This window comes from Martes martes, assembly GCF_963455335.1.
Source record: "Martes martes genome assembly, chromosome: 1".
NCBI lineage: Eukaryota > Metazoa > Chordata > Mammalia > Carnivora > Mustelidae > Martes > Martes martes.
The window spans coordinates 203,811,815-203,838,096 of NC_137888.1; the positions used below are offsets into that span (position 1 = coordinate 203,811,815).

At 54.6% G+C, this 26,282-nt stretch overlaps 1 protein-coding gene across 2 annotated transcripts in view; it reads right to left on the bottom strand.

The window, feature by feature from the left end:
• The window catches only part of MYO9B (myosin IXB), an 82,920-nt gene that overhangs the window by 14,768 nt on the left and 41,870 nt on the right, over positions 1 to 26,282 (bottom strand). Inside the window, exons 3-21 of one of the 2 annotated variants that reach the window (XM_080815126.1) lie at positions 25,729 to 25,823; positions 20,320 to 20,382; positions 19,769 to 19,868; positions 19,402 to 19,502; positions 17,870 to 17,999; positions 16,321 to 16,410; positions 14,761 to 14,877; positions 14,295 to 14,429; positions 12,975 to 13,096; positions 11,131 to 11,272; positions 10,618 to 10,822; positions 10,000 to 10,081; positions 8,765 to 8,854; positions 7,297 to 7,410; positions 5,461 to 5,500; positions 4,212 to 4,334; positions 3,269 to 3,349; positions 1,728 to 1,838; positions 375 to 497 (exon numbers count right to left, since the gene is read on the bottom strand). In XM_080815126.1, the coding sequence (XP_080671252.1) occupies positions 375 to 497; positions 1,728 to 1,838; positions 3,269 to 3,349; positions 4,212 to 4,334; positions 5,461 to 5,500; positions 7,297 to 7,410; positions 8,765 to 8,854; positions 10,000 to 10,081; positions 10,618 to 10,822; positions 11,131 to 11,272; positions 12,975 to 13,096; positions 14,295 to 14,429; positions 14,761 to 14,877; positions 16,321 to 16,410; positions 17,870 to 17,999; positions 19,402 to 19,502; positions 19,769 to 19,868; positions 20,320 to 20,382; positions 25,729 to 25,823 (2,064 nt within the window). The remainder of the gene's footprint in view (positions 1 to 374; positions 498 to 1,727; positions 1,839 to 3,268; positions 3,350 to 4,211; positions 4,335 to 5,460; positions 5,501 to 7,296; positions 7,411 to 8,764; positions 8,855 to 9,999; positions 10,082 to 10,617; positions 10,823 to 11,130; positions 11,273 to 12,974; positions 13,097 to 14,294; positions 14,430 to 14,760; positions 14,878 to 16,320; positions 16,411 to 17,869; positions 18,000 to 19,401; positions 19,503 to 19,768; positions 19,869 to 20,319; positions 20,383 to 25,728; positions 25,824 to 26,282) is intronic. The other variant, XM_080815127.1, reaches the window with a different exon arrangement.

A 26,282-nucleotide genomic window follows, 5' to 3' on the forward strand; every position in this document is an offset into this window, starting at 1 on the left:
CCGTGAGCGCCCCAACAGTAAGAAGCAACCAGCACGTACCTGGAGTTGGTAGACAGTATCTGGAAGGAACACCAGGGAAGAAAGCCTTCTGCCTGACCCTGAACACTAGCAACTGGCTCCCGGACACCCTGCAGGAACCCCAGGCCATGTGCGAGGGAACGGGGGACGGGAGTGAAGCCCGAGCCCTGCCCCTCAGATGCACCCCTTCACCTTCTAGGAAAAAAGAATGTGCTGGGCCCCAAGAAAGACACCTCCTCGGCAAAGCCCCTTGTCTCTCAGCATATGGCCTAGGACCTTGGGCCACGGGAGGACCCCGTGTGTGGCGGGAGGTGGGGTATGGGTTTGCAGCCCCCTGCAGGGGTGGGAGCCCTGACCTTGGTCTTCCCAATCTGGTAGTTCCTCTTGTCCACATCCATCTTTTCCAGCAGGGCGGAGATGACCTCCCTGCAGGGCGGTGCGTTCTTGGGCAGCAGCACCTGGAACTGTTCTGTGAAATCCTGCGTGAGTTTGGCCAAAAGAGAGTATCTGTTGAGGGTTTCTGCCAGCGGCAAGGTTACGGCGCTCCGGCGAGCCCCTGGTCGAGCCAAGTTTCCAACGCCAGAATGGTACTGACAAAGCCAGAATCTCAGACTCTGAGACAGCTTAAAGCTTTAGAAAGACCACGACACACAGAGCACCGGGTCTTTTAGTCACTTGGTGAGTGGCTCTTAAGGGCCTGCCGGTGCTGGCACTGGTCAGGGGTGGCCAGGGAACAGGGCTGCCTTTGGCAGGGGGCTTGTGGCCTATGGCTCATTACAGAGCTGAATCCGAGCAGAGATACACAGCTTTTAAGCAAACAGGTCAAATTTTGAAGAATGAAGCGTTAGTAAAATACACTGGAGCTTCCTCCCATTTCTGGGCTTTGGCTTTTCCTATTCATACAGGGTCAGAGACATGCTAATTCCAGCTCCTGGATGAGAAAAAGGGAGGCATGCCATGATGAAGCCATGTCCCCGAGGCCATACAGGTACAGCTGAATTGGGGACCAGGTGCCACCACCTCTGGGTTCAGGCCCAGGGCTGACTCCAGGGCTCACACCGGGGATGCCAGCTCATGGCATGAGCCAGGGGTTCTGAGCCCAGGCCCGCTTCCCACTGGCGATGTGTGGCGATGTCTAGAGACATCCAGGGCTCTCCCGACGTGGGAGGGCTGGGTGCTCCTGGCATCGAGCAGGTGGAGACCAGGGATGCGCTCAATGTCCCATCATGCCCAAGGCGGCCCCCCGAGAAAGAATGACCAGGCGGCCCCAGGGTCAACAGGGCTAAAGTCAAGAAACTGCTCTAGCAGCTGCCAGTTTGGTCTTGCCTAATTTGAGGTCACTAATGATCCTTTGTGTTTCTAACAACCCCAGGGAGATAGGACCTCTCGCCGCTGGTTGGAGGAATAGAAGAGATGGGTATAAAAGCATCCATCACAGGAGACGCTCAACAGAGTGCAGATCTGTGCAGCGATGTGCTCGTGCAACTCCCTCTTCCCAGCTTCGCTTGATACCTCTGTATCCTTCTAGCCACCCAGCCACCCAGCCACCCAGCGCAGGCCCAGCCACCTCTTCGGAGGACACCTGCTCTCCCTACCCCGCCCAATGACAGAGAATAATCTGGTATAAATGCCGATAGTGCTGGGGTGGAGAAGCCCTGGCATCCAGCGACCCCCTGCCACGTCATGACAGCCATGCGCGTGTCACCCACCTGGAACGTGTACTTGGCGCTGTAGCCTGACCTCCGGATCCGCACCGTCTCCAGCATGCCCGTGTAGCGCAGCTGCTGGAGCACCAGCTCGTCGTCGAAACACAGCTCTTTCTGAAACGGGGTATGAGCGGTCAGGGATGGAGAGCTATGAGACAAGGTCCTGTAGGATTCTGGACACAGGAGCGATTGGAGAGCACAGGCAGGGCCCAGGCTGGGCAGGACCGTCCCCAGCATGGCAGCCATGGCCACCCGGGGGATCCATCTTTCTTGCTCCAGACGATCTTTTTGGAATAAAGAGGTGGGCCTGCTCAGCAGTATTCATCTCTTCTGGAAAATCTGGGATCTGATCTGCTCTAGTCCCTGGTGTTGGGGAGACCCGTGCCATTTCTTACTGCTTACTTTAGGGTGATGTTCTGCAAAGAGTTAGGTTTTTTTTGTTTGTTTGTTTTGTTTTAAGATTTTATTTATTTATCTCGCAGACAGAGATCACAAGCAGGCAGAGAGGCAGGTAGAGAGAGAGAGGAGGGGAAGCAGGCTCCCTGCTGAGAAGAGAGCCAGACTCGGGGCTCAATCCCAGGACCCCCCAGATCATGACCTGAGCCGAAGGCAGAGGCTTTAAGCCACAGAGCCACCCAGGCACCCCAACAAAGAGTTAGTTAGTTCTTAAGGGTTCCAATCAAAACCGGTACTGAGCTCATACTCTGCGCCAGGCCCAGGGGTGGGGGGTGTAAATACTAGGGCCGCTAGGCCGAAAGCCAAGAGGAAGTAAGGTCTGGAGGTGGGAGCCAGGCATGTATGTGAATGGGGCAGACGCTGCCAGGGCCCCCTGGAAGGGGTCCAACAGGTAAGAAGACCCTGGGCTGGGTCCTGAGGAAGGAATGGGCAGGGAACAGCCAGATGAAGGTCCAGAGGAGGATTCTGGGTCCTTGCCCTGGAGGATAGAAGCCACAGAACCTGTTAGGGGGAAGCTGGGTTCTGGATGTCAACAGAGCAACCCAGGAGCAGGGGAAAGCCAGGGAAATGGGAAGAGTAGAGGCAAAGGGGGTAGGTCCAGATCTTGAAGGGCCCCCAGCAAAGTCCCCAATGGGACAGAATGGCCAGTGGACCCATGAGGCGAAGGAAACCAGGCAGCAAGGGCTGAGCCAGCCCTGGTGCTCCATGACTTTTTCTAGAAACTTTCAGATCAAAGGAACAGCGGCTCCACACTTCTGCCGGATGACCTCAGCCCCTCTCTTCTGGTGCGTTTTCTGCACTGGCCGATTTGGGGATGTCCTGAAGGCACGTGTGACCTGTCCCTCCTAGGGCTCCTCCACGTTTCAGATGATGTTCCTGCTCCTGGCGGGCCACCTGGCTGCCCTCACTGCTTCCTGAGAAGGCCCCCCCACCTCAAGCTGGCCATTTAAGGCTCCCGGAACCCGTGTGAACGCTTGGCTCCTTGAGACCTTTCCGCACCCTCCAAGAGGCTACAGCAACACAGGAGCATGCCCTGCTGAGCCGCCAGACCTTGGCCTTCACCTCCCTAACACATGGGAGCTACTCACCTTCTCGGCATTAGAGCGGATGCAGCGGATAAAGAAAGGCTCAGCCTTCCCCAGTGCCTCCAGGAGCTTGTTAAGGGACGTCTGGGGAAAGAAGAAGTCTTCAGCTGGGACCCCCAGAGGCAAGCCGCTCAGCGGGAGGGGACCCAGGTCACTTGCTGGCATAAGCAGTGACACAGGACATGGGAGGCTATAGCTGGACATTCCGACTGAAGGCTGCACTACTTCTGGGAGCCCGAGAGCTGGAGGGTCCCCAGAGCTGACAGATGTCGTCTGTCTCCCAGCATGGTCTCCCAGCATTTTGTCTCAGTGGGAAATTAGGAGGGGTGGGTGGGGCCAGATAAACTCCGTCTGGGGATGTAAAAAGCCGGTCAGCCTCAGAATGAAGCATGACTGCCATGACTTTGGTCTTTGGCCTGCTATTTACAAAAAGGATTTGCAGGAGCTCCCAGGTAAGGGGATTACCAAAAAAAGTCAAGGTGGGCACTATAGACTCAGACTGAGAAAAGGGGAAAGGAATAAAAAAGGTGATGGTAAGTAAGGGTCAGCAGCCACCCTTGCGCCGCCTTAAAAAAAAAAAAATGCCTCTGAGCTTCCTGGCAGCCAGGGAAAAAAGGGAAACTGACCTAACACCACAGTACAGTGGTCACCTTAATGGGCTAACCTGTTATTTTAACTCAATGGTTCACAACAGGGGTGATTCTGCCCCATTCCCCAGAGCACGTGGCAATGCCTGGAGACATTTTGGTTGTCACAACCGCAGGACACTACTGTATGTCCCATAACGCACAGGACGGCCCCCACCACAGAGAACGATCCAGCCCCACATGTCAAACAGCGCCAAGGGCAGGAAGCCCGAGAACCATTTGTTGGGTTTGTTGTGGCCAGGTCGCAAGAGCATCAGGCTGAGTTTGGCACCCCGCCCTCGCCTCTGCGGGCTGCTTACCTGGAACTGGGCGCTGATGCTAGGCGGCTTCTTTTTCTTGTGTAGGTGCAGCAGGGACTTGGTGGTTCGATCGTGAAGGGTCATGCTGATGATGAGCTTCAGGGACTTGGAGTCCAGCAGGTTCTATGACAGACACATGGGGTCTGGCCTGCCCTCCTTGGGGGCCCAAGGGGCACCGGGAGGCATCGTAGAGGCCCGGGAGCCAAGACTGTGCTCCTGGGGGCGGCAGCCCTTAGGATCAGTCTCGGGACAGTGCTGTTGGAGGGCAGGGGTTGGTGGGCTTGGCAGGAGGCCAGGGCAGCCCTGGGGCTGAGCCTGTGCTGTGTCTCGCACATGGTACCAGCTCTGGGAGGACTGATTATGGCCTCTTTTGCGGCACGAGTGGCCGGAAGCCAAGAGCTCCAGAGTGTCACCTTCCTCCTGGAGATGACTTCTCCAGGGATGCCAAGTGCCCGGCACTTCATCATGAGCTTCCCTGGCGGGTCCCCCAACATGTGCCAACCCTTAGTATCAGCTCACAAGAGGAACTAGCACCGTCCCGTCTGTTGGCCAGTCTGGAGGTTTTTCTCCCTTTAGTACATTTCATGATCTGTCTGCACGCTGTATGTGGAGACTCGACAGAGGCTGGGAGCACATTACCCAAGGCCAGCTGCAGGGGTCTCGGCTACTGGCCATGCGCGGATGCCCGCTTCCTTGTGGGGCTTCCCTGGCTGCAGGGCCCCCTCTCCCAGGAACGCCTGGGAGGTGCTGCATCCTGTTCTGCCCTCTGGAGGTGGCTGGTAGCTAAACACCCCCCAAGCACGGCGAGGACAGAAGGGTCCCATTGCCTCTGGGTGGGGAAAACTCTTTGGTGCTGATCACAGCCCTAGGCTCCCGTGCGATCAGGCTGAGCCCACCTTCTTGCTCAATCTTCCCCCGTCCCAGCCTGCTTCCCCACCTGTCCCAGCCTGCGCCCCCAACTCTTCTCAGGTTCCTCCTGGGAGCTCCCATCAACACGCTTGTGCAAATATCCCCGACACATGCCCTGCCCTTCGGGGAACCCCAAGACTGCTCCAAATAATTTCGATCGCAGAAATTATTTTTGGAGGGGGGCAGGGGGCAACGGTGGGAAGAGGAAGGAACTGAAAAGCTGGAGATGTTAAAAGTGCCTCCCTCCCCCAACCCGGCCCTCTATTTTTCCAGAAAGCAAGTTGAGCCAGGCGCTCTCAAGCAAAGCGAGGTGGCTTCGGGCGGTGTCGCGAATGTTTACCTTTGGAATGAGCTGCTTTTGTTTGATACCTTTACTTTTCCTGTCAAAATATTAAAAATGGTTTTGTGAACAGAAGGAACACGGTGTCTGGATCTGGGTTAGTTCAGCAAGCAGCGCCTTGCGGGTTAGATGGAGCAAGAGCAGACAAAGCATTAAGTCGGGGCACACAAGTGCAACGAGGCCGCCGCGCCTCCTCTCTGAGGCCCCAGCGGGCCCACTGGGTGCATGTGGGGCGCTTCTGCGACTGCGCGTGAGCTTCACCAGGCCAGCAGCCGTGCCTCCCCCTGGGTGGCAGGAGCCACTCGCTCAGGGCGGCTGGTCATCGGCGGGGCAGAATGTGCGTCTGTGCGGGGCCAGCCATGGGGGTAGCTGACAGGTGTCAAAAAACGACTGTGGACTGTCCCTCGTGGAGCTTGGATGGACTGAGCATTCTGGAGCCCAGCAGGTGTCCTGGCTCTATTCTCTACACGTTGGGAAATGCCAAATAGGCCCGCAGAGCTGCTTCAGGACCCCCTGGCAGGCCGTGGGGGGAACGTGCCCCGCAAAGAACTGAAATGGGGCTCGGACAGGAGTACATTTTGGACTCACACCGGTGCAAAGGAAAAGACAAAACTGATCTTTTGGGCAAGGGAGCAGGGTACGGCCCTCATTCTCAGACACTATGGAATCTTGTAGACAAAGAGAAAATTTTTTTAAGCTTGCAGCTTGGGAACGCCTGGGTGGCTCAATTGGTTAAGCGTCTGCCTTTGGCTCAGGTCATGATCCCAGGGTCCGGGGATTGACCCCTACACTGGGCTCCCTGCTGAGCAGAGAGCCTGCTTCTCCCTCTCCCTCCTGCTCCCCCTGCTTGTGCTCTCTGTCAAATAAATAAAAATCTTAAAAACAAAACAAACTTGCAGCTTGGCTCATTTTTAAAGCCAGCTGGGTGGCTCGGTAGGTTAAGCAACCAACCCTTGGTTTCGGCTCAGGTCACGATCTCATGGGTTGTGAAAGCAGGCTCCGTGTTGGGCTCTGCGCTCAGCAGGGAGTCTGCTTGGATTCTCTTGCTCTACCCCTCTCACGTCTTCTCTTAAATAAATAAAATAAAATCTTAAAACAGGTGAGGAAATGGTGCCCCGCAGATGAGCAAGATGCTTAGCTGTGAGGCTCTATGTGTCACGTTGCATCTCAACCCACGTGAGGTAGAGTAAGGCCCAATAAAAATGAATTTGAAAACCAGCTGTTTCATGGGCACAAGCCCTGAGGGGCTCCAGGTGCCCTGTCGGCCGAGGCCATACCTGCCTGGTGCTGTGCCAATCGCCACCCTTGCTTTGCAGACAGAGGCTGAAAGCTCAGAGCACTTAGGCCACGGGGCGAGTGAGCAACCGAGTCAGCGAGAGACCAGGTCCAAACCCGCTGTGCGGCTTCTGGGCCCTCCCTGCCATATTCGAACTGCCGGGGATGTGCGTGAACTTGGACACCCTCCCTCCGACAGCTTCTCTCTAAGCTCGCAGTGGCCAGGCGTTGGGGAAAGCAAGCCTTGCTCTGCATGTTTGGGGGCAGAAAAAGAGATGCTTTGTGGGAGGAGCGTTCCTGCGAAGCTGTGCGGGGCACTGGGGAGCTGGCCAGGATCTGGGCCACGGGGCAGACGCTGGGGCAGGAGTGTTACGAGGGCCATTCAGCACAGGCTGGCGTAAGAATGGGACCACGAGACAGCACGTGCGCACTGGCCAGTTCAGCAGGACAGGAAGCCCGCAGGCCAGGGTCCTGGAAGCGAGGGGGAGGCGGTCGTTGCACTTGTTGCGGTGGCGGGGGGGGGGGGTGGCAGGGAGGCGCCGCAGCCTTGGGGGGACTCACAGGATGAAGGTGCGGGGTTTCTGGAGCCGACTGAGGGATTGGAGAAGCCTACGGGGGTCCTCACCCTGCCAGGGCAATCCTTTGATGGTCTTGATGATTTGGTCATGCAAATCGCTGAGGGTGGGGTGGGGGCGGGGTGCAGTGACAGGGAGAAGACCGAGTTAGAGCAGCAGACCCGCCACCGTGGGGTCCCCAGCACGGTCGGGACCATCCCCAGGCCACTGGAGCCCAAACATGCAGCTGGAGAGTCTGCACGCTGCTGTCTCTCCCACCGGCACCGAGAAGGGGGTTCAGCCAAGAGCGGCCGACCACCCCACAGAGGCTCCCCTGCTCTGTGGAGCTCTGGGAGGGCCAGGCCTGCTTCAGGCAGAATGGGTTTTGCAATACGGCATCTCAGATCACTGAAAAAAGCCTCCTTTAGAACAGCCTTCTGGAATGTGTAACAAGCACCATGGGCTACTGAAAAGAGGAGACCAGAGGGGGCCTGTGGGACATAGCTCATCCGTTTTTCTGGTTGGTTCTAGGGCCACATGTCGACCTCCTTATTGGCTTCCAGAAAGGCCTTAGGAGGAATGGACAGGAACTCACACCGTGGCCCTCCACCTGGGGCGATGCTACCCTCCACGTGATGTCTGGAGACATTTGTGGGTGTCAGTGACTGGATGCGGGGTGCCGCTGGCCTCTGGAGGGTTGAGGCTGGGATGCTGCTCAGCCCCTACAGGGCCAGGGACGGTCCCACGACAGAGGAGGACATGGCCCAGCGCCGAGGGTAGGAAACCCTAGTGGCAGGAGCACTTTGCCCCAAAGAATTCAATCTCCTTCACCTCCCTTTGTTTGATCACTGCAGGTTCAGGGCTCAGCATATGTCCTAGGCCCAAACTCTGGCACCAGTGCATGAGAACGAGCATGTATCAGAGATGAAAATCAAGATGCCCTGGAAGGGACTATTCACGAAGGACATCTAGATGACAAATGTCTGGAAATGAGGCGGCAGTGACTACAAGGTGAGTCGGGAGGTTCCGGTTTGTTCGTTTCTTTTCCAAAAATCCCTCATTCCACTTATTTCAAGTACATGTTTAAGCTCTGGGCAGTTGGCCTGGAAAGACCCCGATCGGCAGCCCCTCATCTGTGTTCCATGCACCATGCCCAAGGGCCTGGACGGCGGCACTTACCTCTGCTCCCTCGCCCTCCAGGGAGGCACAGAGCAAAGACAACAGAGGGGTCACATTTTACCTCCAAACCCTGAGCGGTCAGCGCAGCGGCCAGAGCTCCGGACAAGGCCTATGGCTTCAACCCACACCCCCTGACTCAGCCAGATCTGGCTAGAGTGTCCCCAGCAGGCCCCGGTGTCCCCCGGGCTGCGGACTCCCACTCCTGGCCCTGGACGCCACGCTGAGCGCCTGGGGACAGTGGCTCCTCTTGGTGTGCGTCCCTGGTCTTGGGTTCGAAGGCCCTTGCTTCTACTTACTTCTTGCTTTCATAGAAAGCAATGATGTCCTCAAAAGCGTTAATATCGAACTCCTCAGAGCCGTCAAATGAGAAATCTAGCATTGAGCAGCTGAAAGGGAGAATCTGTATGAACTAAACGTGCTCCTGGAGTGGGACCCGCAGCTCGGGGCCAGGCCCTGAGGAGACTGGCATCCCTTTAGTGAATGTGGGTCAGGGGCCACATTCAGTCTTTGGGGGGGGTGGTGTGTGGGGAACACACAATCAAAGAGATGCCTTCTTTTTCTCTTGTCCCCCTTTGGGTGAAAAAACAGATTTAAAAACGCACCTTTTAAAAGCAGGAAAACGACACACAGTGCTTTCAGCCAAGTCACTCATGGTCACTTACCTGGGTGCTAACTCTACCTCCGTACATACATGTTTATGAACCTCCTGAAGAACTTTGTACTATGAAGGGCTCAAAAATAAAACGACCTTTTCAAGTTTAAATACTGGATACTGACTAACTTACTCCTTGGGAATCTGGAGTATTGAGAAAGCAGCTAGGAACTTGGCAGCCCCAGGGCCTTTGCATGTACCTCCCTGACGGCTAGCACACCCTGCCCGCCTTGCCTGGCTCAGCTGGTCCCTTTTCAATACAGCCTGCCTGGCTCTCTCAAGATATCAGAAGTGTCCCTCGTCTGGCTTTGTCATTGCCTTGGAGGTCTGTCCAGTGTGGCCTGACCCCACCTTCCTGGGAGCGTATGCTGCTCACCATTACACTTGTTGCGCACTGGGGTATGTGGAAGGCCCTCGGTCATTGCTAGGTGGCCACAGAATACTCTCATCATCTTGCATGCAATATGGCGTGTTGTGTTTCTGACAGCAAATGAAGGAACTCGGCCTATCTGCGTCTGGGCCTCCCCAGCCAGGCTAAGGGAGGAAGTTCTCTTAAATCAAGCCTGTTGCTCACTGCAGCCAGCCGCGGCTCCCTGGCCCCACCTGCCAATGGCCATGGCCAGCCATGAAAAGAATCCTTTGTAAAGTGAGCCGTCCAACATCTCCCTAAGCAGATGCTGCACTGAGGCCTGCCTCTGTGTGTGCAGAAAAGTGGCAACCAGATGCCATTTGTTTCTGGGTCCTCTGGATCCAAGTGGCTGCTGGGTTCCTTATTCAGGTCAACCCCAACCTGGACCGAGGGTATGGGGTTTCCCTCATTGTTCTAAACAATACCGCCGTGTACCAGCTTTAGTTCGAACAAACCAAGGTCTCGCTCACCGGTAGAGTTTTTCTGACGGGGTGCTCGTTCCTCTCTGCAGCTCTCCCAGGGGACCGCGGGTGCCCGGGCTGCCCATACCTGCTGTGGACACAGAACAGATGGAGTTGGAGGCGGGGCTGCCTGGGGCCTGGAAGGCCTTTGACCTGGCCAAAGAGGCTTCCATCCTGACTTGAACTCACTTAAAAAAAAAAAAAAAAAAAAAGAAAGACAAAACAGCCTGACACTCAAATTTGGGCAGAGCCGAGAACCGTGAAGGGTTTGATTCCTCTCCCCACCCCCCAGGGCAGTGCTATTTATTCCTACTTCTTATAAAGGCTTTATCCTCCTGGTTCTGCTTTTAATCAAGGCCCTTTGTGAAATGGAGCCCCGTGGCTGGTATCTAGCCCCGAGTTCCCTGCGGGAGTCACGCAGCCACCCTGGGCCTCAGGTTGCCCTTACGGAAGGACAGGAACGTGCCTTCCTGCCTTGTGAGAAGGAGGAGGGTGAATTCTATACCCTGGTACAGAAACTCTTGTTTGGGATGAGCCAAGTTCTGGAGCAAGACAGGTGGTAGTCACACGACACGGTGAACGGCTACAGAGCTGTACCCTTTAACATGGACTGAGAAGCCCCCATACCTGCAGCCTTCTCAGCCCTCTCGGCACGCAGGCGCCCAGCCTCCCGCAGCACAGCCATGGCCCGGATGGCGGCCCGGAGCACGGCCCAGCGGAACACGGCCACAGGGTCCATGCCGATGAGTTCCCGCACATAAGAACTGTCGCTGCCCCGCAGGAGGGCCACAATGTCGGGCCGCATGTAGTCCATGTTCTTTTCCCGGAAGTCCTGGTGGGGGGTGGAGGTGGGTGGGCACTCTCCAGGGACCGCCAAGGTCCTGGGAGCCAGCCCGGGAAGGGCTGCTGGTGGGGTGGGACGCTTCTCAACAACAGAGGGCAGGTCCTGTCCCTGGGGCCTTCGACAGCAAGAGCCAGGGACTTAGGGCTGGGTTCGAGGACCCCCGAAACCTTGCCCCACGCCATCAATAGAGGGGATGGACCAGGCAGATGCCAGAGGTAAAGGGCCTCCGGGGCATCCGCCCTGTCTCTCTCCTGCCTCCTGCCCTTGACCGACGATGGCAACGGACAGACACGCACCTTGATCTGGTATTTCACTTTCCCGGCAAAGTGCTGGATGATGAACGCTGGCTCCATGACGGGGGTGCCCAGGAAGTACCTGTTGTCTTCGTGCTGCTGTTTGAACTTGGCCAGCAGGGTCTGGCTCGTGGCATGGGGAAAGCTGGGGAGAGGATGTGGAACTCTGAGCTGCAGGAACAGCGGCAACCGCTTGCTCTGCATAAGCGTGCAGGCCCTCGGTGGGGGAGGCCTGGGCTTTCATGGTCAAGGCGGACCTTTGGCGCAGGCAAGACAGGGACCTGGGCCCACTAGGGGCAGCTTCTGGGAACAATCCCAGGAGGAGGGAACTTCTGGTCTCAGATCTGTGTGTACCTGGACGCTGTGTCATGGAGGAGGTCTTGCCCTTTGCTCCCGTTACAGGGAGAGGCCGGGGGAGGGGGCGGCGAGGGCAGAATAAGGGACCCGTTGTACCTGGCTATTTCTGCCTCCCAGGAAGGAAATGGCTGTAGTTGGCTTTGGCACACCCCGCCTCTGCCCAGCCTCACTGCAAACATGAGCTGAGCAGTGTGCCTGGGATGCCCAAGGCCAGGCTCCACAGCTTACCCAGGAGGAGATGGTGGCGGGGAGAATCTTAGCTAGGAAGCACATTGTGTTTCCAGGGCTGGGGAATGGGTGTGGAGTGAGGAACCTGCTCACTCAGTCGTTGGGATAAATGCTATTTTAATGTACTATTTTAGAAAATCCAGATCAATGCAAAAAAAAAAAAATCCACGATAAACAAAAACAGCAAGATTTTAAACAGAGACAGATCTAACCCTGCTTGGCCTGGCCCTGCCTCACAGTCCCCCTCCGGATCCAGCTCTGGGTTTCCTGGGAGTGATGGTTCAGCCCATCCTAGCATCCTGCCTGTTCTCTTATCTGAACATTCTCTACCTGGATCCCAGCTATGAAGGGATGTGCCTGTCCCCTGTCCCAAGTGGGGCCTGGGTGTCTTAGGCAGGAGATGAGCCCGACTCAACCCAGCCCCATAAGGACTGCCGAAGCAGACATGGGGCCGATAAAAAGTTGTCGACAGAAAGCTGTGTCTGCATCTTGACCCCGGGAACCTGGGAAAGTGACCTGATTCAGAAATGGGGTCTTTCCGAATGTCATTAGTTACGATGAGGTCATGGGGGAGGCATTCACCCACTGGACTGGAATCTTTGGGAGAGACAGACAGAAGAGAGTGATGTAACCACAGAGGCAGAGACCGGGTGTCACAGCCACAAGCCATGGAATGCCGGCGGGGTGGGGGCGTGCCCAGGAGGTGGAAGAGGCGAAGAAGGACCACCCCCTAGAGCCTCTGGAGGGGGTGCAGCCCGCCCATGCCTTGATTTCAGCCCAGTGATACTGACTTTGCACGTCTGGCCTCCAAGACTGTGAGAGAACAGGCCACAAGAAACAAATTCAGGGAGTAAATTTCAGTGACCGCGCCTGGGTGACCAGCAGTGGGGCACCTCATCCATACCCCTCCCAGGCTTCACGGTGTCCTCTGGACGAGGGGTGCCAGGCTCAACGGCACCTGGGGCCCCGATCCGCTGCCCTTTGCAAGGATGCACCAACCTGGGGCCCAGTTTCCAGACTCGGGCCCCGTGTGTCCCTTTCTTAACGACTCCCAGGCGTACATGTTTCAGAGTCGAGTCACCACACGTGTTAATATTTCCATGATAAATGCTACGTGCGTGAGGTCAGGATTGGTGGCCAAATGCGTGTGACTAACTCAGAGGTTCTTGGGGATGGTGCAGATTCAGGGTGAGGCCCCAGGGGGTGGGGCACCAGGTTTGCGGGGACGGGGTGGGGGCGGGCACTGGGCCATGGACACTCACTTGCTCTCTTCGTCCAGCAGATAGAAGAGCCCGGTGGGCTTCTTGCTGATGAGATGGATGCACCCGACATTATCAGTGTAGTCAATGTTGTGCCACGAGATCCCTTCGCTCTGGTACTCCTCCTGCAGGGTTTGGGGGTTTAGCGGATAACCTCACTACCCCGTGGCTACGGTAACGCTTACACAGCATGCATTGTATATGAATATATTTATGTACGCATATACATATTCATATGTACAGGACACATATTGCTATATCAATAGAAATATATTCATAGTTATATAAAATTATTGATAACAAGAAAAAATTATTAATAACAACAAAACAACATCAAACATACAAGATGCTTAAAATCACACTTAACATGTCCCAAGGGGCCAGCAACTTTTCTCTGTAAAGGGCCAGATGGTAAATACATTGAGCTTTCTGAGCTAGGTGGTATCTTGTCAAGATTCGGCTGAGGCAGCGTGGAGGCCACCGATGAGATATAGACAAGTGGGCGTGGCCACATGCTAATAAAGGTTTATTTACGAGAACAGGTCGTGGGGCCAGCCTGGACCTGTGAGCGGCCATTTGCCACCCCTGCTCTGGAACCTCAGTGTCCAGTAATGCAAGTGATATGAGGCCATGTAGTGCGAGTGACCTACGTGACTTGGAATTTTCTAATAATCACAGTTCAAAGGTAAAAAGAAACAGGTGAAATTAACTTTAATATACTTAGTTTCACCCAATGCATCCAAACCACGATCGTGTCAACATGTAATCAATGTAAAAATGATCAGCGAGGCATTTTATATTTTTTCTTTTGCACGATGTGTCGGTCATCAGCCGCGTTTCACTACTGCTGCACAACTCAAGGCGGACCAGCCGTGTTTCAAGGGCTCAACAGCCAGAAGGAAAGTTTTATAGTAAAATCAGCTGAATTATTTATATAAGCCCATCATTTTTTCTTTTTCCCCCTGTCCAGATCGCCAATGTGAAGGTAACACCTGGGTAAAGACGGGTGACTGTAGTAATGAGGAGACATGGCAGATTATCCAGTGTTGACCAAAGCAAATCCTTACATGGCCTGTCTATTTCTCCCCCATTGGACGGATTTTCACATCTGAGCAGAAAGAAGGTACAAAACTGACCCAGGGACAAAAATGCCCCCAATGTCTGCCTCATCCAAGGCTGGGCCGGGTTTTCCCAGACTTTCTCTTTGTAGAGAAAGATTCCAAGGCTTGTTCACCGGCAAACCGGGCCCCGAGGGAGTTCCCGGTTCTGGCTCATTCCATCCCCCCTTGGGCTGCCTCGGCAACAAAGATGGCATTTCCTGACCTGTTCTAGTTTGAAAATGTGCTGGTTGAAATAATACTGAAGCTGCTCGTTGGCATAGTTGATGCAGAACTGTTCGAAACTGTTCCTCTCGAAGTCTTCAAATCCGAATATGTCAAGGACCCCAATGGACAAGCACTGGGAAGACAGAAAACAGTCATTACCAGTGGGTCCTTCCAAACAGGTGGATGCGACCTGTTTGGTTATGCGGGTTCTGCGCTCGGCTGAGCGCTCTGCTGTTGCTGCCTTGGAATCTGTAATATGAGAGCAAGGGGCGCCGGGTCCTGAGAACGGCACCCCAACCCGTTCCCCGGGCCTGTCCCTAGGAGAAACCAGCCCGTCGCCTGACGCCAAGCCACATCACCTTGGCTTCTGAAATCCCAGGCCATCTGCCGGGGGTGTGTGACACCCGAGGGCCTGGCTGTCCCCAGCTCTGCTTGGTGGAGCAGGCAGGGGCGCGGGCTCTCACCGAGACGGACTCTTCCATGTCTTTCTTGTTGAGGAGGGCGTGGTTGATCCGCAGCACGATCCAGTCGAACAGAGCGCTGTACAGGGACTTGGCCATGGAGTCGCGGGCGGTGATAGCCTGCGGGCACATGGCGGGGAATGTCACACCTCGATGTGGGCCCCATGCTTCACCACCCAGAGGTCTGCACTCATGGGGAGATCGAGGCTGTGACTCTGAAGAACGCCCCACTCCCTGGACACGCCCCCTCTCGCTCTGCATGTTACCCTTGCACAGTGGAGCATGAACTACGAAGCCCGGACCCGGCAGCCTAAGGTTCAGCAAAGCCTCTCTAACGAGCCAACCCACTGCCCCGAGCAAGCTGGGGAACTGCTGAGGACGGAACACAGGCTCAGGGAGGACACTGGGCCGGCCCGTGGGGGAGAACCAGCCCCGAGGTCGACCTGGGTGGGAAGCCAGGTCCCTTGCAGTTCTGGGAGCATCGTGGAGATGCCATCGTATGTATTGAAAGCAGTAATGGCTTTTAAATTAGGGGGAAAAAAAAGGCTTACCGAGGTGTAATTTACATACAAGAAACTATTTCTCTTTATGTACTCAGATCTGACTTGTGACAGATGTGCTTGGCTGCAATTAAGATCTAGAACACATGTCCCGGTTTTGCCTTTCCCGGGAGGTTGTGGAAATGGGGCCCCGAGGGATACAGGGCCCCACACCTGGTCTCTGTCCCTTGGCGTCGTGCCCCTCAGGGGCAGCCACGCTGCTGGGGGTTCAGGTGGTCCTGTAACAACTTTTATAGAATGTTTCAGGGGACCTTTGCCTGTGGGGGCTCAGAACATCCCCGGTGCTGGTGGGAGATGCCCAAGTAGCTTCTACCACCAGCTAAAAGTCCCTGCCGTGGCTCGGGGTTTTCCTGTGGCCAGCCAGGCTGCAAGGCCCACTGCTCTTCAGATGTAAAAATGCAAGAAAAACCCATCACAAGGAAAACATCCTGGCTGGGGCAAAGGCGGGAGAGAGGCGCCCTATCAAGATTCAGGGACGCATTTAATGGTTGTAAAGGTCATGCTCAGGCCTGGGGGCGGGGTGGGGGGCAGCGGGCGGTCAACCAACTTTAAAGGCCAGAAGGTCAGTATGTTCAGCTGGGACGGCCACATGGTCCCTGTAGTGATCACTTGGTTCAGTCAGTACAGTAGCATAGCAGCATGTTTAAAAAAAAAAAGGGGTGTGTGTGTGTGTGTGGCTATCCCAATACCAATAAAACTTTATAAAACAAAAGCAGGCAGTGGGCTGGATTTGGGCTGCGGGTTGCAGGTGGCCATCCCCAGCTAGTGAGAACTGGCATGGAAACACCAAGCAGAACATGGGTGGTCTGAGTTCTGGCCCTAGGGCTGAAGTGTGCCGCAGAAGCTGCTCTGAGCCGTGCACGAGCTCATGTGAGAAGCAGAGCCACTGTTACGGCTCTTTAAAGACACGGAAAAGGCTCTCCAGGCCTGCTGTTCCCAGAGCCCCCATCCCAACTCGTGGTTTGTGGCCTGGCCTCCTGCGAGAGCCCAGGACAGTGCTCACCTCGCTGAGACTGTAGGGAAGGATGAGTTTGTCATTGGCTGTCACCGTTTTTCTTTTGGTTAGGACCTCCACCAAGATTTCTCGCTTCACCTGCAAGGTCAAGGAGGGAGAGAAGGCTCGGTGGGCAGGTCCCCGCGTCCCTGAGGTAAGGCCGGAAGCCCGAGGAAGGTGGGAGGAGGACCTCCAGCAGCCGCCCCAGAAAGGGCGCTCCAAGCCCACCCTGTCATGTGAGCTATGCTCAGTGTGCTTCCGACTGATTGTGCTCATGGCTCAGTCGATGGCCCTGGGAGGATGGTCACACAGGCCTGGTGGGGGCGGGGGGGGGGGAGTCCCTGTGGGCCCGTGTGCTGCCTGGCAACCGGCATTCACAGATGTCGCTGTTGGAGTGGGTGTTCCTGGCCTGTTCCCTCCTGACCGCCAAGCCCCCACCACAAGCCGGAGGCTGTGAGAGCAGGGGCAGGGAAAGCTGCCCCCATCTCCTGGCAGGCCTGCTCACTCATCCCCATGAACACAAAAGAGGATGAATCCTGCATGCAGACACAAGCCACAGGTGGGAGGCACGCTTAGAAAACAGAAAGACAAGGGCAGGACTTCTCTGGTCTGGCACCACGGATGCTTGGGGCCAGGTTGTTCCTGGCTGCAGGGAAGCTGTGGGCATTAAACGGTATGAAGCAGCATCCCTAGCCTCACCCCCTAGAGGACAGCAGCTCCTCTGAGTTGTGACAACTCCCCAGGGCCTCAGACACCGCCTAGTGCCCCCTGGGGTTTGACAAGGGCCGGTGGACAAGGGGATGGCAGGTCAAATGAGCACATGACCTCGCTGATCCAAGTCTGGGTTTGAAGGGCCTTTCCCATGAGGGGCGGAGCGGGGAGACGGCTGTCCTTCAGAAAGGAGGAAGGGATGGGGTGCCCTTGAGGGCTAAGTGAAAGAGGTCACGCAGAGTAAAACAAATACCGTATGCTCTCACTGGTACGGGGAATCTAAAAAAAAAGAAACAAAAAACCCTCCCAAAACCCCCCAAAGTAAACCAAGCTGATACAGAAAGCAGATTGGTGGCTGCCACAGGCAGGGGGCAGGGGTGGGCAAACCTGGGTAATAAAGAGGGTCAGAAGGAACAGACTTCTCGTTGTAAAAGAAAAAGGTCCCGGAAACGTCATGTTCAGCGTGGGGACTTTGGTTCAGGATAATACGTGGTATAATTGCAAGTCGCTGAGAGAGAAGATCATCCAAGTTCTCTTCGCTAGAAAAAACTGATTCTGGAACCATGTGTGGTAACAGATGTTGACAGGACTTACTGTGGTCATCGTTTTGCAATACAGACAAACACCCAATCGTTCTGCCTTAACGCTGAAACTAACATAAGGCTGTATGACGATTATACCTCAATTTAAAAAAAAAGAGAGAGAAAAAGAGAACCAAGGAAGTGGTGTTGCACAGATTGTGGGGAGGAAGCAGGCAGAGACGCCCCGGTTTATAGACGCGCGGCCCATGCAGGAAGGAAGTTCTGGGTGCTCACTGGCCACTGTGGCTGAGGGCAGGGAGGTGTACCTTCAAGAGCTGGGACAGCGTGTCCAGCACCTCAGGGGGCCCAACCTCCAGACCTTCGTCTCGGCCCGTGGCTCTCTTCTTGTACGTGACATTGCCCAGGTACAGGATGGCTGAGAGGACGGAAAAAATCCTGGGAGAACAAAAGGATCCTAGGTTGGGGGTGGTTTCCAGAGTCCTAAGACGACAGACGCTTCTAGCCACTTGGGCTGAATTCATACAACCAGCCAAGACCCGCTGGACATCTGAAGTTTCAAAAAGGTCCAATCTCACTGCTGGGGACCTTTGTGGAATGTGACTTTGTAGACAGATGGCTCTCCTGGGTGTTCTGTGGGGTTTTTTGGGGGTGGGTGGGTGTGGGGGTGCTTAAAATTTTTCTTATGGAAGCCTAACATGCATGAAAAAAGTGCAAAAACCCCCAACCCATCATGCATAAAAAACAGACCAAAAAAAAAAAAAAAAGCCAACAATTCTTACGTGTGGAGTTTGATGAGCTGTCAGAAAACATACACCTCCCTGTAAGGAGCGGAACCCACTCACCTAACGCAAAGGAAGAGCTACCCTCACATCCTAACGCTGTTCGTGAACTTGGTGTCAGTGAAATCCTATGGCCTTGTATCAGGCCTGTCCCCCCAGAAGATTGTGATGTGGGGGTGCTCTGCTGTTCCTGCAGGTTGTCCTGGCTTGGTCACACTCAGTGATGCAACCCAGCATTTCTTAGCCTCAGCCCTGCGGACTCATGGGGCTGGATCATTCTTTGCTGTGGAGGGCTGTCCTGTCCACTATGGGACACTGAGCCACAACCCTGGCCCGCCCAGCAGGTGCCAGCAGCTGCGTCCCTCTCCACTTTCCCCTATGCAGTGTGATTACCAGAAATGTGTCTGGACAGTCAGACAGAGTAAAATAGCCAGCTGACCTGTGGGGGGCAGAAGTGACTCCCACTGAGCGCCACTGCCCTGTGTGGAGTCCAGGGAGCGGCACTTGAGGGCCCATTACTGGACAGCCTCGGAGCTAAGAATGTTCTTCAGTTTTTACGGGGGGGGGGGTGTGTTAAAAAAAAATAAACACAGGGAAGAACAACAGTGACCGTCTGGCCCCCAGAACTGAAAATTGGACTCTGTGGCCCTTTGCAGAAAGTCTGGCCAGCCCGGCACGATACACACCTGTCTGTTTAGTTATTTAATTACCGCCGGTGAGCATTTGTGTCTGTGTGTCTGTGTGTGTTGGGAGGGGGTGGGTTCCTAACTCTTTGGTGGTTAATAACAGGGCTACCACGTGCATATCTTCAAGTCCGCACGTGCACGCCTGGCATCGGGCAGATGCAGCTCTTGCAGAAACCGCGAAGGGTTTCCGAAGGGGCTGGCCCGATCTGTGACCTCCTTTAGAGTCTTAGCTCCTGCCGGGGTGTCCGTCAGCTCTCAGAGAGGGGCCTTAAATTAGAGTCTAAGATGTGTGTGTGTGTGTGTGTGTGTGTGTGCGGTGGTGGGGAGGCGGCCGGCGCACGAGAAGGTGGGATGGCCGGCCCGCCCACTTACTGCTTCTTGGTGGCAGGGAGGAAGCCCACCATCTCCATGGCCTGCTTCAGTCTCTCAAAGTCATGCTTCAGGTCTTCTCCATCTTCGATCTTCAAGTTATGCTGAAAAACAAAGTCGGTGGCACTCTGGGTACTTCTGGGCCAACAAGGGCGGCGTGCAAGAGTGATCCTGGCTGGGACTGCTGGGGCAGGGCTCAGGACACAGGGGGAATGAATGGGCCCCTTTATGCTGCCTCCTCTGGGCCTCCTTGGAGTCGGTTTGGGGGCCGGAGAGGGCCCAGGCAGACAGCCTCTGACCTCCCGGCGGCGCGTAAACAGCCCGCGGGGAACAGAGGCGGCGTTTGTGGCCAGGGCGCAGGGCTGTTTACCTGGTTGAGGTAGAAATAATCTTCAGGCTGCTTGAGCTGAAATTCCTGACGCTCTTCCTCGCTGACGCCAAGTAACAAATAATAAAACACGTGGTAGTTCCTGTGGGTCAAAGTGAGGAGGAAAAAACCTCGTTTTTGGAGGCCAGGCCACAGCTCCTCTTCAAACCACTGCTAATATTGCTGTGGGGACCATAGCGGGGGGGGGAAAGAAAGCACCTCAAATATGTACCAGTTTGAGATAATAAGTGGATTCTTACTATGTCTTAAAAAAAAACTAAACCGTGAGCTTCTCCTGTGAGTAGATGTAAGTGGGTGGGACTGTGGGGGTGGGTAGGTCGGTAGGGTATTAACTCTGGGTAAAAGTCTGGGGTAGGCACAAAAATAAGCTCAAAAAAAAGTGGCTTCAGAGGTCTGAGCCCAAAACTTGCAGCCCCAGAGCAGCCTCGGTCCTGGGAGATCGGCCACGGGCTCCTGCAGGCCCAAAACACCTGTTCTCTGTTTTGTGGGGAAGAAGGCACGTGCAGTGGGTCACCGAGGAAGCGTCCTCCTACCTCTCATCCTTCTCTTGAGAGACCAGGCGGGACTTTTCAAGCAGGTATTTTTCGACAACAGCCCTATCGTTAAAAGGAAGAGGAAGGAATGAGATGTTAACATTTTGATAAGTTTTCTGGAAGAACTAGAGTCGTTTGTTACCATAGCAAAACCTGGTGTAGATTGACTTCCTTTGACGCAAGGTCAACACAGGTACCTAAATCACCTTTAGAAACACAATCACCCACGGGCGCCTGGGGGACTGAGTCGGTGGAGCATCTGCCTTCAGCTCAGGTCAGGATCCCAGGGTCCTGCGAGTGAGCCTCGTGTCAGGGTCCCTGCTCCAGGAAGGGAGTCTGGGTCTCCCTCTGCCTCTGCCCCTGCCCCTACCTCCTGCTCGGGCTCTTTCTCACACTCTCTGTCTCAAATAAATACATAAAATCTCAAAAAAACCAACAAAACAAAACAAAACAACAACAACAAAAAACCAATCATCCTAATGTTGCGAATATAATCAAAGTCCCGTAAATATAACTACCCTAAAAATCACCCTAAGTGTTGCCTTGTCCTATGACTGCCGTCCATAAAAATAAGGAACTTGGGTCAGCCACTTCTGCTCCCCAGACCACATGCAGGCTGATCACTGTTCGGAAAGCTCCAGGAGCATCCTAGGGGGACCCCATCAGGTGGTGGGAACCAGAGCGATTATACTCACGTGTTCATGGACAATACAGGTAGGCGGCCCCCTGTATTTACCACCTCCTCAGCAATTAAATGCTTCTCCTGTTAAAAATCTAACTATAAGGGGCGCCTGGGTGGCTCAGTTGGTTAAGCCACTGCCTTCGGCTCAGGTCATGATCCTAGAGTCCTGGGATCGAGTCCCACATCGGGCTCCCTGCTCTGCAAGGAGCCTGCTTCTCCCTCTACCTCTCCCCCTGCTTGTGCTCTCTCTTTCTGTCAAATAAATACAATCTTAAAAAAAAATCTAAATATAAGAAAAGAGATTCGTTTTCATTTTTTTTTTTTTACAGCTTCGTTATCGATACAAGCCGCACACACTTGAAGTGTGCAACGTGGGAAGTCTTGACTGGGTCGTTTCCCATTTTGTTCCATCAGTGGTCATAGACATAAACTAGAAGCGTGTGAACTGATGAGTTGTGACACAGGCGGACACCTGTTTGCCCACCACCATGACCCAGTTTCCTGGGCCCTTGGTCACCCCTCCCCGCCTCCCATCCCCCAGCAGCCACTTATCAGCCCCACTGTAGATTAGTTTGCACTGTCTAGAATTTTAAGGAAATACAGCCCTTCGGTATATACACTGTGTGTCTGCCTTGTCACTCAGCCCAAGGACTGAGACTCAGCCATGTCGTCATGTGTAGAATTCTGTTCCTTCTCGCGGCTGGACACGGCACACTGTGTTTACCCATTCGTTCCTGGTGGATGTTTGATGGGCAGGGGTCCACGGGCTCCTGGGCTCTGGGCCAGGGGCCAGGGATCTCTACAGCCACGCTCCCAATGCTGGCAGTAGTAATGGTGACTAGAAGGCATCTGGTGCCTTCTCGGCACTGTTCTGTAGGGATTAAATGTCCTGAACCCTTCCACGCTGGGGGTGGGCACTGTGGTTCCCATTGAAAGGTGAGAAACTGAAAATTAAAGAGGCCACCTGCTGCGTGGGACTGCGTGGGAGGGAAGTGGCCCGGTGGGGACCCGGCCCTGCTCCCTCCACACCCTCTGGGGCTGGAGGGGCTGGTCTTTTATGAGTTCCACCATCACCAAGTGTAGGAGCTGGATGGCTCTGCAGGCCATCCTCATTTGAGCCCATCCTGTTTTATAGGAGGGGCACATGGTGCCTGACAGGGGGGCAGGCCTGGGGGACAGCGCTGGGCCTCTGGTCCGGGGCTTGCTGGATGCCACCTGCCTCCCTCTCTGGGACGGCAGTCTCCTGTCTACAGCCTTGCCTGGGACACATGCACATAAGATAGGCATGGGTGGGTGTCCACGGACTTGGCCCGTGTCCTCTCTTCTTCCAAACCCTTATGTTTTTTCCTATTCCTTCCCCCTGCTAGGAGCTATTTTAGTTATTGGTGGTTTGTTCTCTTAGGGAGGGAGGCCGCATCTGGTTCTAGAATCAGACTCTTGTTGGAATTTCCACCTGTGGCCAATTCCCTGTGCTGTGTCAGTGGAGGCGGGTTGGGGGAGGACGGACAGTGACCCCTTACTGGCATCGAACTGCCATTTGTCGATGACAGCCCCTTCCTTTCCCTGATCATTTTTAAGGCCCTGGCCCCTACCGGCCTTCATAGGGGGCCAGGGATCCCCCAGCACGGAGCCACTGAACCCACAGGAAGACGAGGCCTTGCAGATTGGGGAACTGGAGGAAGGCTTGGACTGCCCCTGACCCTTGGCCTCCACAGGAAATGGCACTGAGAAGTGTCACCTCCCCAAAAGCAGAACCGGGTCTGGGCCTGCTCTTCCCCAGCTGGCCGTGGCCATTCCCTGGACAGGAAGTACACCTCCTCCTCGGAGCGTGGGCAGGCCACGGTCACGGGCTGAGGTGGAACTTCCTTTCCTGAATCTGAGGCCACAGAGAGAGGACTTTCAAAAGCTGGTCTAGAAGACTCAGCCAGCCAGGGCTTCTGGCCCAGAGCTTGATGGGTGGGGGTAGGGGGGTGGGAGGGCTGCAGCCCGCAGAACGGGCTATACCAGACAGCTGAAAGCCGGGGTCACACGGTGGCCCCTGGAAGATGTGAGATGTGAGTGTGACCCCCAGAAGGGTCTTGGAGATGTAATTAAAGGAAGGCACCTGGAGATATGGGAGATATGACCATTCTCCATGATCAAGGTGGACCCCAAATCCCAGGGCAAAGTCCTAAGAAGTAGAAGAGAACAGTGAGACATAGAGGAGAAGACCACGTGATAGTAGAAGCAGAGACTGAGGGGGATATGGCCACAAGCCAAGGAAGGCCTGGGGTTTCCAGAAGCTGCAGGAGGGCATGAAGAATCCTGTCCTGGAGCCTCTGGGAGGTGGGGGGAGCACTGTCCTGCCTCGTCCTGATTTCAGGCTTCCAACCTCTAGCACTGTGAGACAATAAAGTTCTGTTGTTCTGAGCACCCCGGTTTGCAGCACTTTGTTCTGACAGCCCTGGGACACCAAATAGAGACCACACAGAGGAGCGAGCTGGGAGCAAAGGCTCCCGTGTCTGGCCCACGGCTGCAGAGCCAGCCGGGATCCAGGAAGATACAAGGCAGCCTTCTGGCATCTCTGTTCCCCTGAGGGAGCCCCCGGAACTGTAGATTGGGTATAATTCTATGTTGTGTGCCCAACAAGGTACTCTGGGCATCTCCTGCTGGTCAGAGGCCCCGCAACGGGGGTGGGGGAGTGGCCAAGCCCACGCAGGTGCCCAGCAGCACTGAGCTGGGAGGACCACTGGCTGGTCTGTGGGGGGTTGAGGGGCCGGAGCAGAACTGCCATTTATTGGGGGTGGGGGCGGTCTCTCACCTAGACCACTGCCCGCTGGAGCTTGGGCAGTGGGAAAAAGGAATGCCGCTAGAGGCCAAAGGATGCGAGAAAACAACCTTCCTATTTGTGTCTTGAATATGAATTGTCATTTGAAATGATCACCAGTCAGGTTAAATGGACAGAAGAACCAACATACTTTGGACCCAATCCCCAGGCTCTGCCACTTGAGGACTTCTCCTGAAATGCTGGAACCTTCTCTAGGGCTCTAGCCCTCGTGCTCAGGTCTCCTCCCCATGTGGAACAAGTGGGCTGCTCAGAGTATCACTTGGAACCAGTATAAATCCTGATCCCACTGCAGACCCTTGCAGCAGAATGTCGAGGCAGGGATAAGCCCTTCGAGTAACCCCAGACTGTGCCAAGATGTCTTTTTGTTTTGTTTTGTTTTTACCTTGAAAGAGTTTCACCAGCTCGTAAGACCTTTGCATATTAAAAAAAAAAAAAAAAAACCCAAAACATTATGCAGTATTAAATCACAATTACAGGGGTGCCCGGGTGGCTCAGTGGGTTAAGCCTCTGCCTTCGGCTCAGGTCATGATCTCGGGGTCCTGGGATCGAGCCCTGCATCGGGCTCTCTGCTCAGCAGGGAGCCTGCTTCCTCCTCTCTCTGCCTGACTCTCTGCCTACTTGTGATCTCTGTGTGTCAAATAAATAAATAAAAATCTTTAAAAAAAAAACCACAATTACATTTTTAACCAACTATAACTTCCCAGAATATATACTTTCAGAAAGAAAAAAAATGCTACAGAACCAAATTCTGAAATGACATTATGACTTATATATGATGACAAAATAGGTAATTCCTGAGAACAGTAACCCTTCGCAAAGCTGCCAGACTTTCATAAGCATAACCACAGCACAGAGTAATGAACGCAATCTCCATGTTATACGTTTAGTTGAAGTAACTGTGCCTCCACCCAGGGAACTCACATTTGTGGCACAAAATGCTGGTCTGTTGTAACTTTCACCAGATAATGAACTTCATAATCCAGTTACCCACTGCCCATCTCACCCACCTACCCACTCACCCATCTACCTAATCCATTCATCCATCACCCAACCATGAATCCAACAGTCTACAAATTTATCCATCTATGAATTCTCCCATCTAGCGGTAAGTTTATCCAGCCACCCACTCACCCATCCATGAATTTACTCATCTATCTACCCACCCACCCACCCACCCAGGAATCCATCTGTCCATCCATCCACCCACCCACCCATACATAAATCCATCCATCCATCCAACCTCCCACCAACCCATAAATCCATCCATCTACCCATCCACCCAACTCATGAATCTACCCATCTACCCACCCACCCACAAATCCATCCAACCATCCATGAATCCACCCACCCACCCATCCATTAATTTATCTACCTCCTTCCCTCTCTCCCATTGACCCACCTACCAACCTTCAGTACTTCCCTGGGCAACCACTTCAATTTGCTACCCAGCCTTACTATGTCTTCTCCTGGCTAAAGGGGCACCCACTTGGCAACTGCCCCAGTCCACATCACCTCTGCCTATGGCATCCCCAGACCAACCGAATTCGAAACCTTGTTAAGACCAAGACATAGCTCGGTGTGTCCTTGCCTGTTTTGGCAAACTCCATCCTGCTAGCACCTTTAGTTCACTGCACTTGCTTTTGGGGCACCTAGGCCCATGCTCGACAACCTGGGGACAGAGGTCCCACCCCTCCCGCCCCTCTGCCCCTCCCTTTGACCCACAGCTCAGATCTTCACATCAGTGACTTAAATAAAACCACACTTGCTTCCCCGTACAAGTCACACGTATCTGCAGGGCCACAAGTTCCACGCTGAGCTCCCAGGCTGGGCCCTCCTCACAGGGGTGCCCGGGAGCCCAGCCCAAGGCTGGTGGCCCACAGTCGGGCGGCTTCCAACTCACCCTCTCACGATGCCACTCTCCAGGTAGTTGACCTGGATAAATTTCCCAAATCGGCTGGAATTGTTGTTGTGGGCCGTTTTGGCGTTTCCGAAAGCCTGTGGGGAAGACAAGAACAGGGTTTCAGAGCGTGAGGATGAGATTTCTACGCGCCGCCACCCGGAACCTCAGAGGTCCCCTTGGGTGTGAGTCACGGACACTCAATTTGCCCGAAGTCAGGCGGAGGCCCTGATGAGCCACGTGTGTGCCGACATACTTTGCTCTGTGTTTGGGCTGTGTGAGGGGTTCAGGTTTTGGGTGTCAGACGGGAAGCCTGCTTATCAACAGCACTCTTCTTCTGCTACCGTGGTTCAGAGGGTTGACTCTGGCCCATGGGCCAAGTCCAGTCCACTGCTTACTTGTGGATCGCCTGCGAGCCAAGAGTGGTTTTTACATTTGTAAATCGTTCAAAACACACACACACACACACACACACACACACACACACACAAAACAACACACAAGAAGAGTAGTACTTCCTGACATATGAAAATTCTATTCACCTTTCAGTGTCTAGA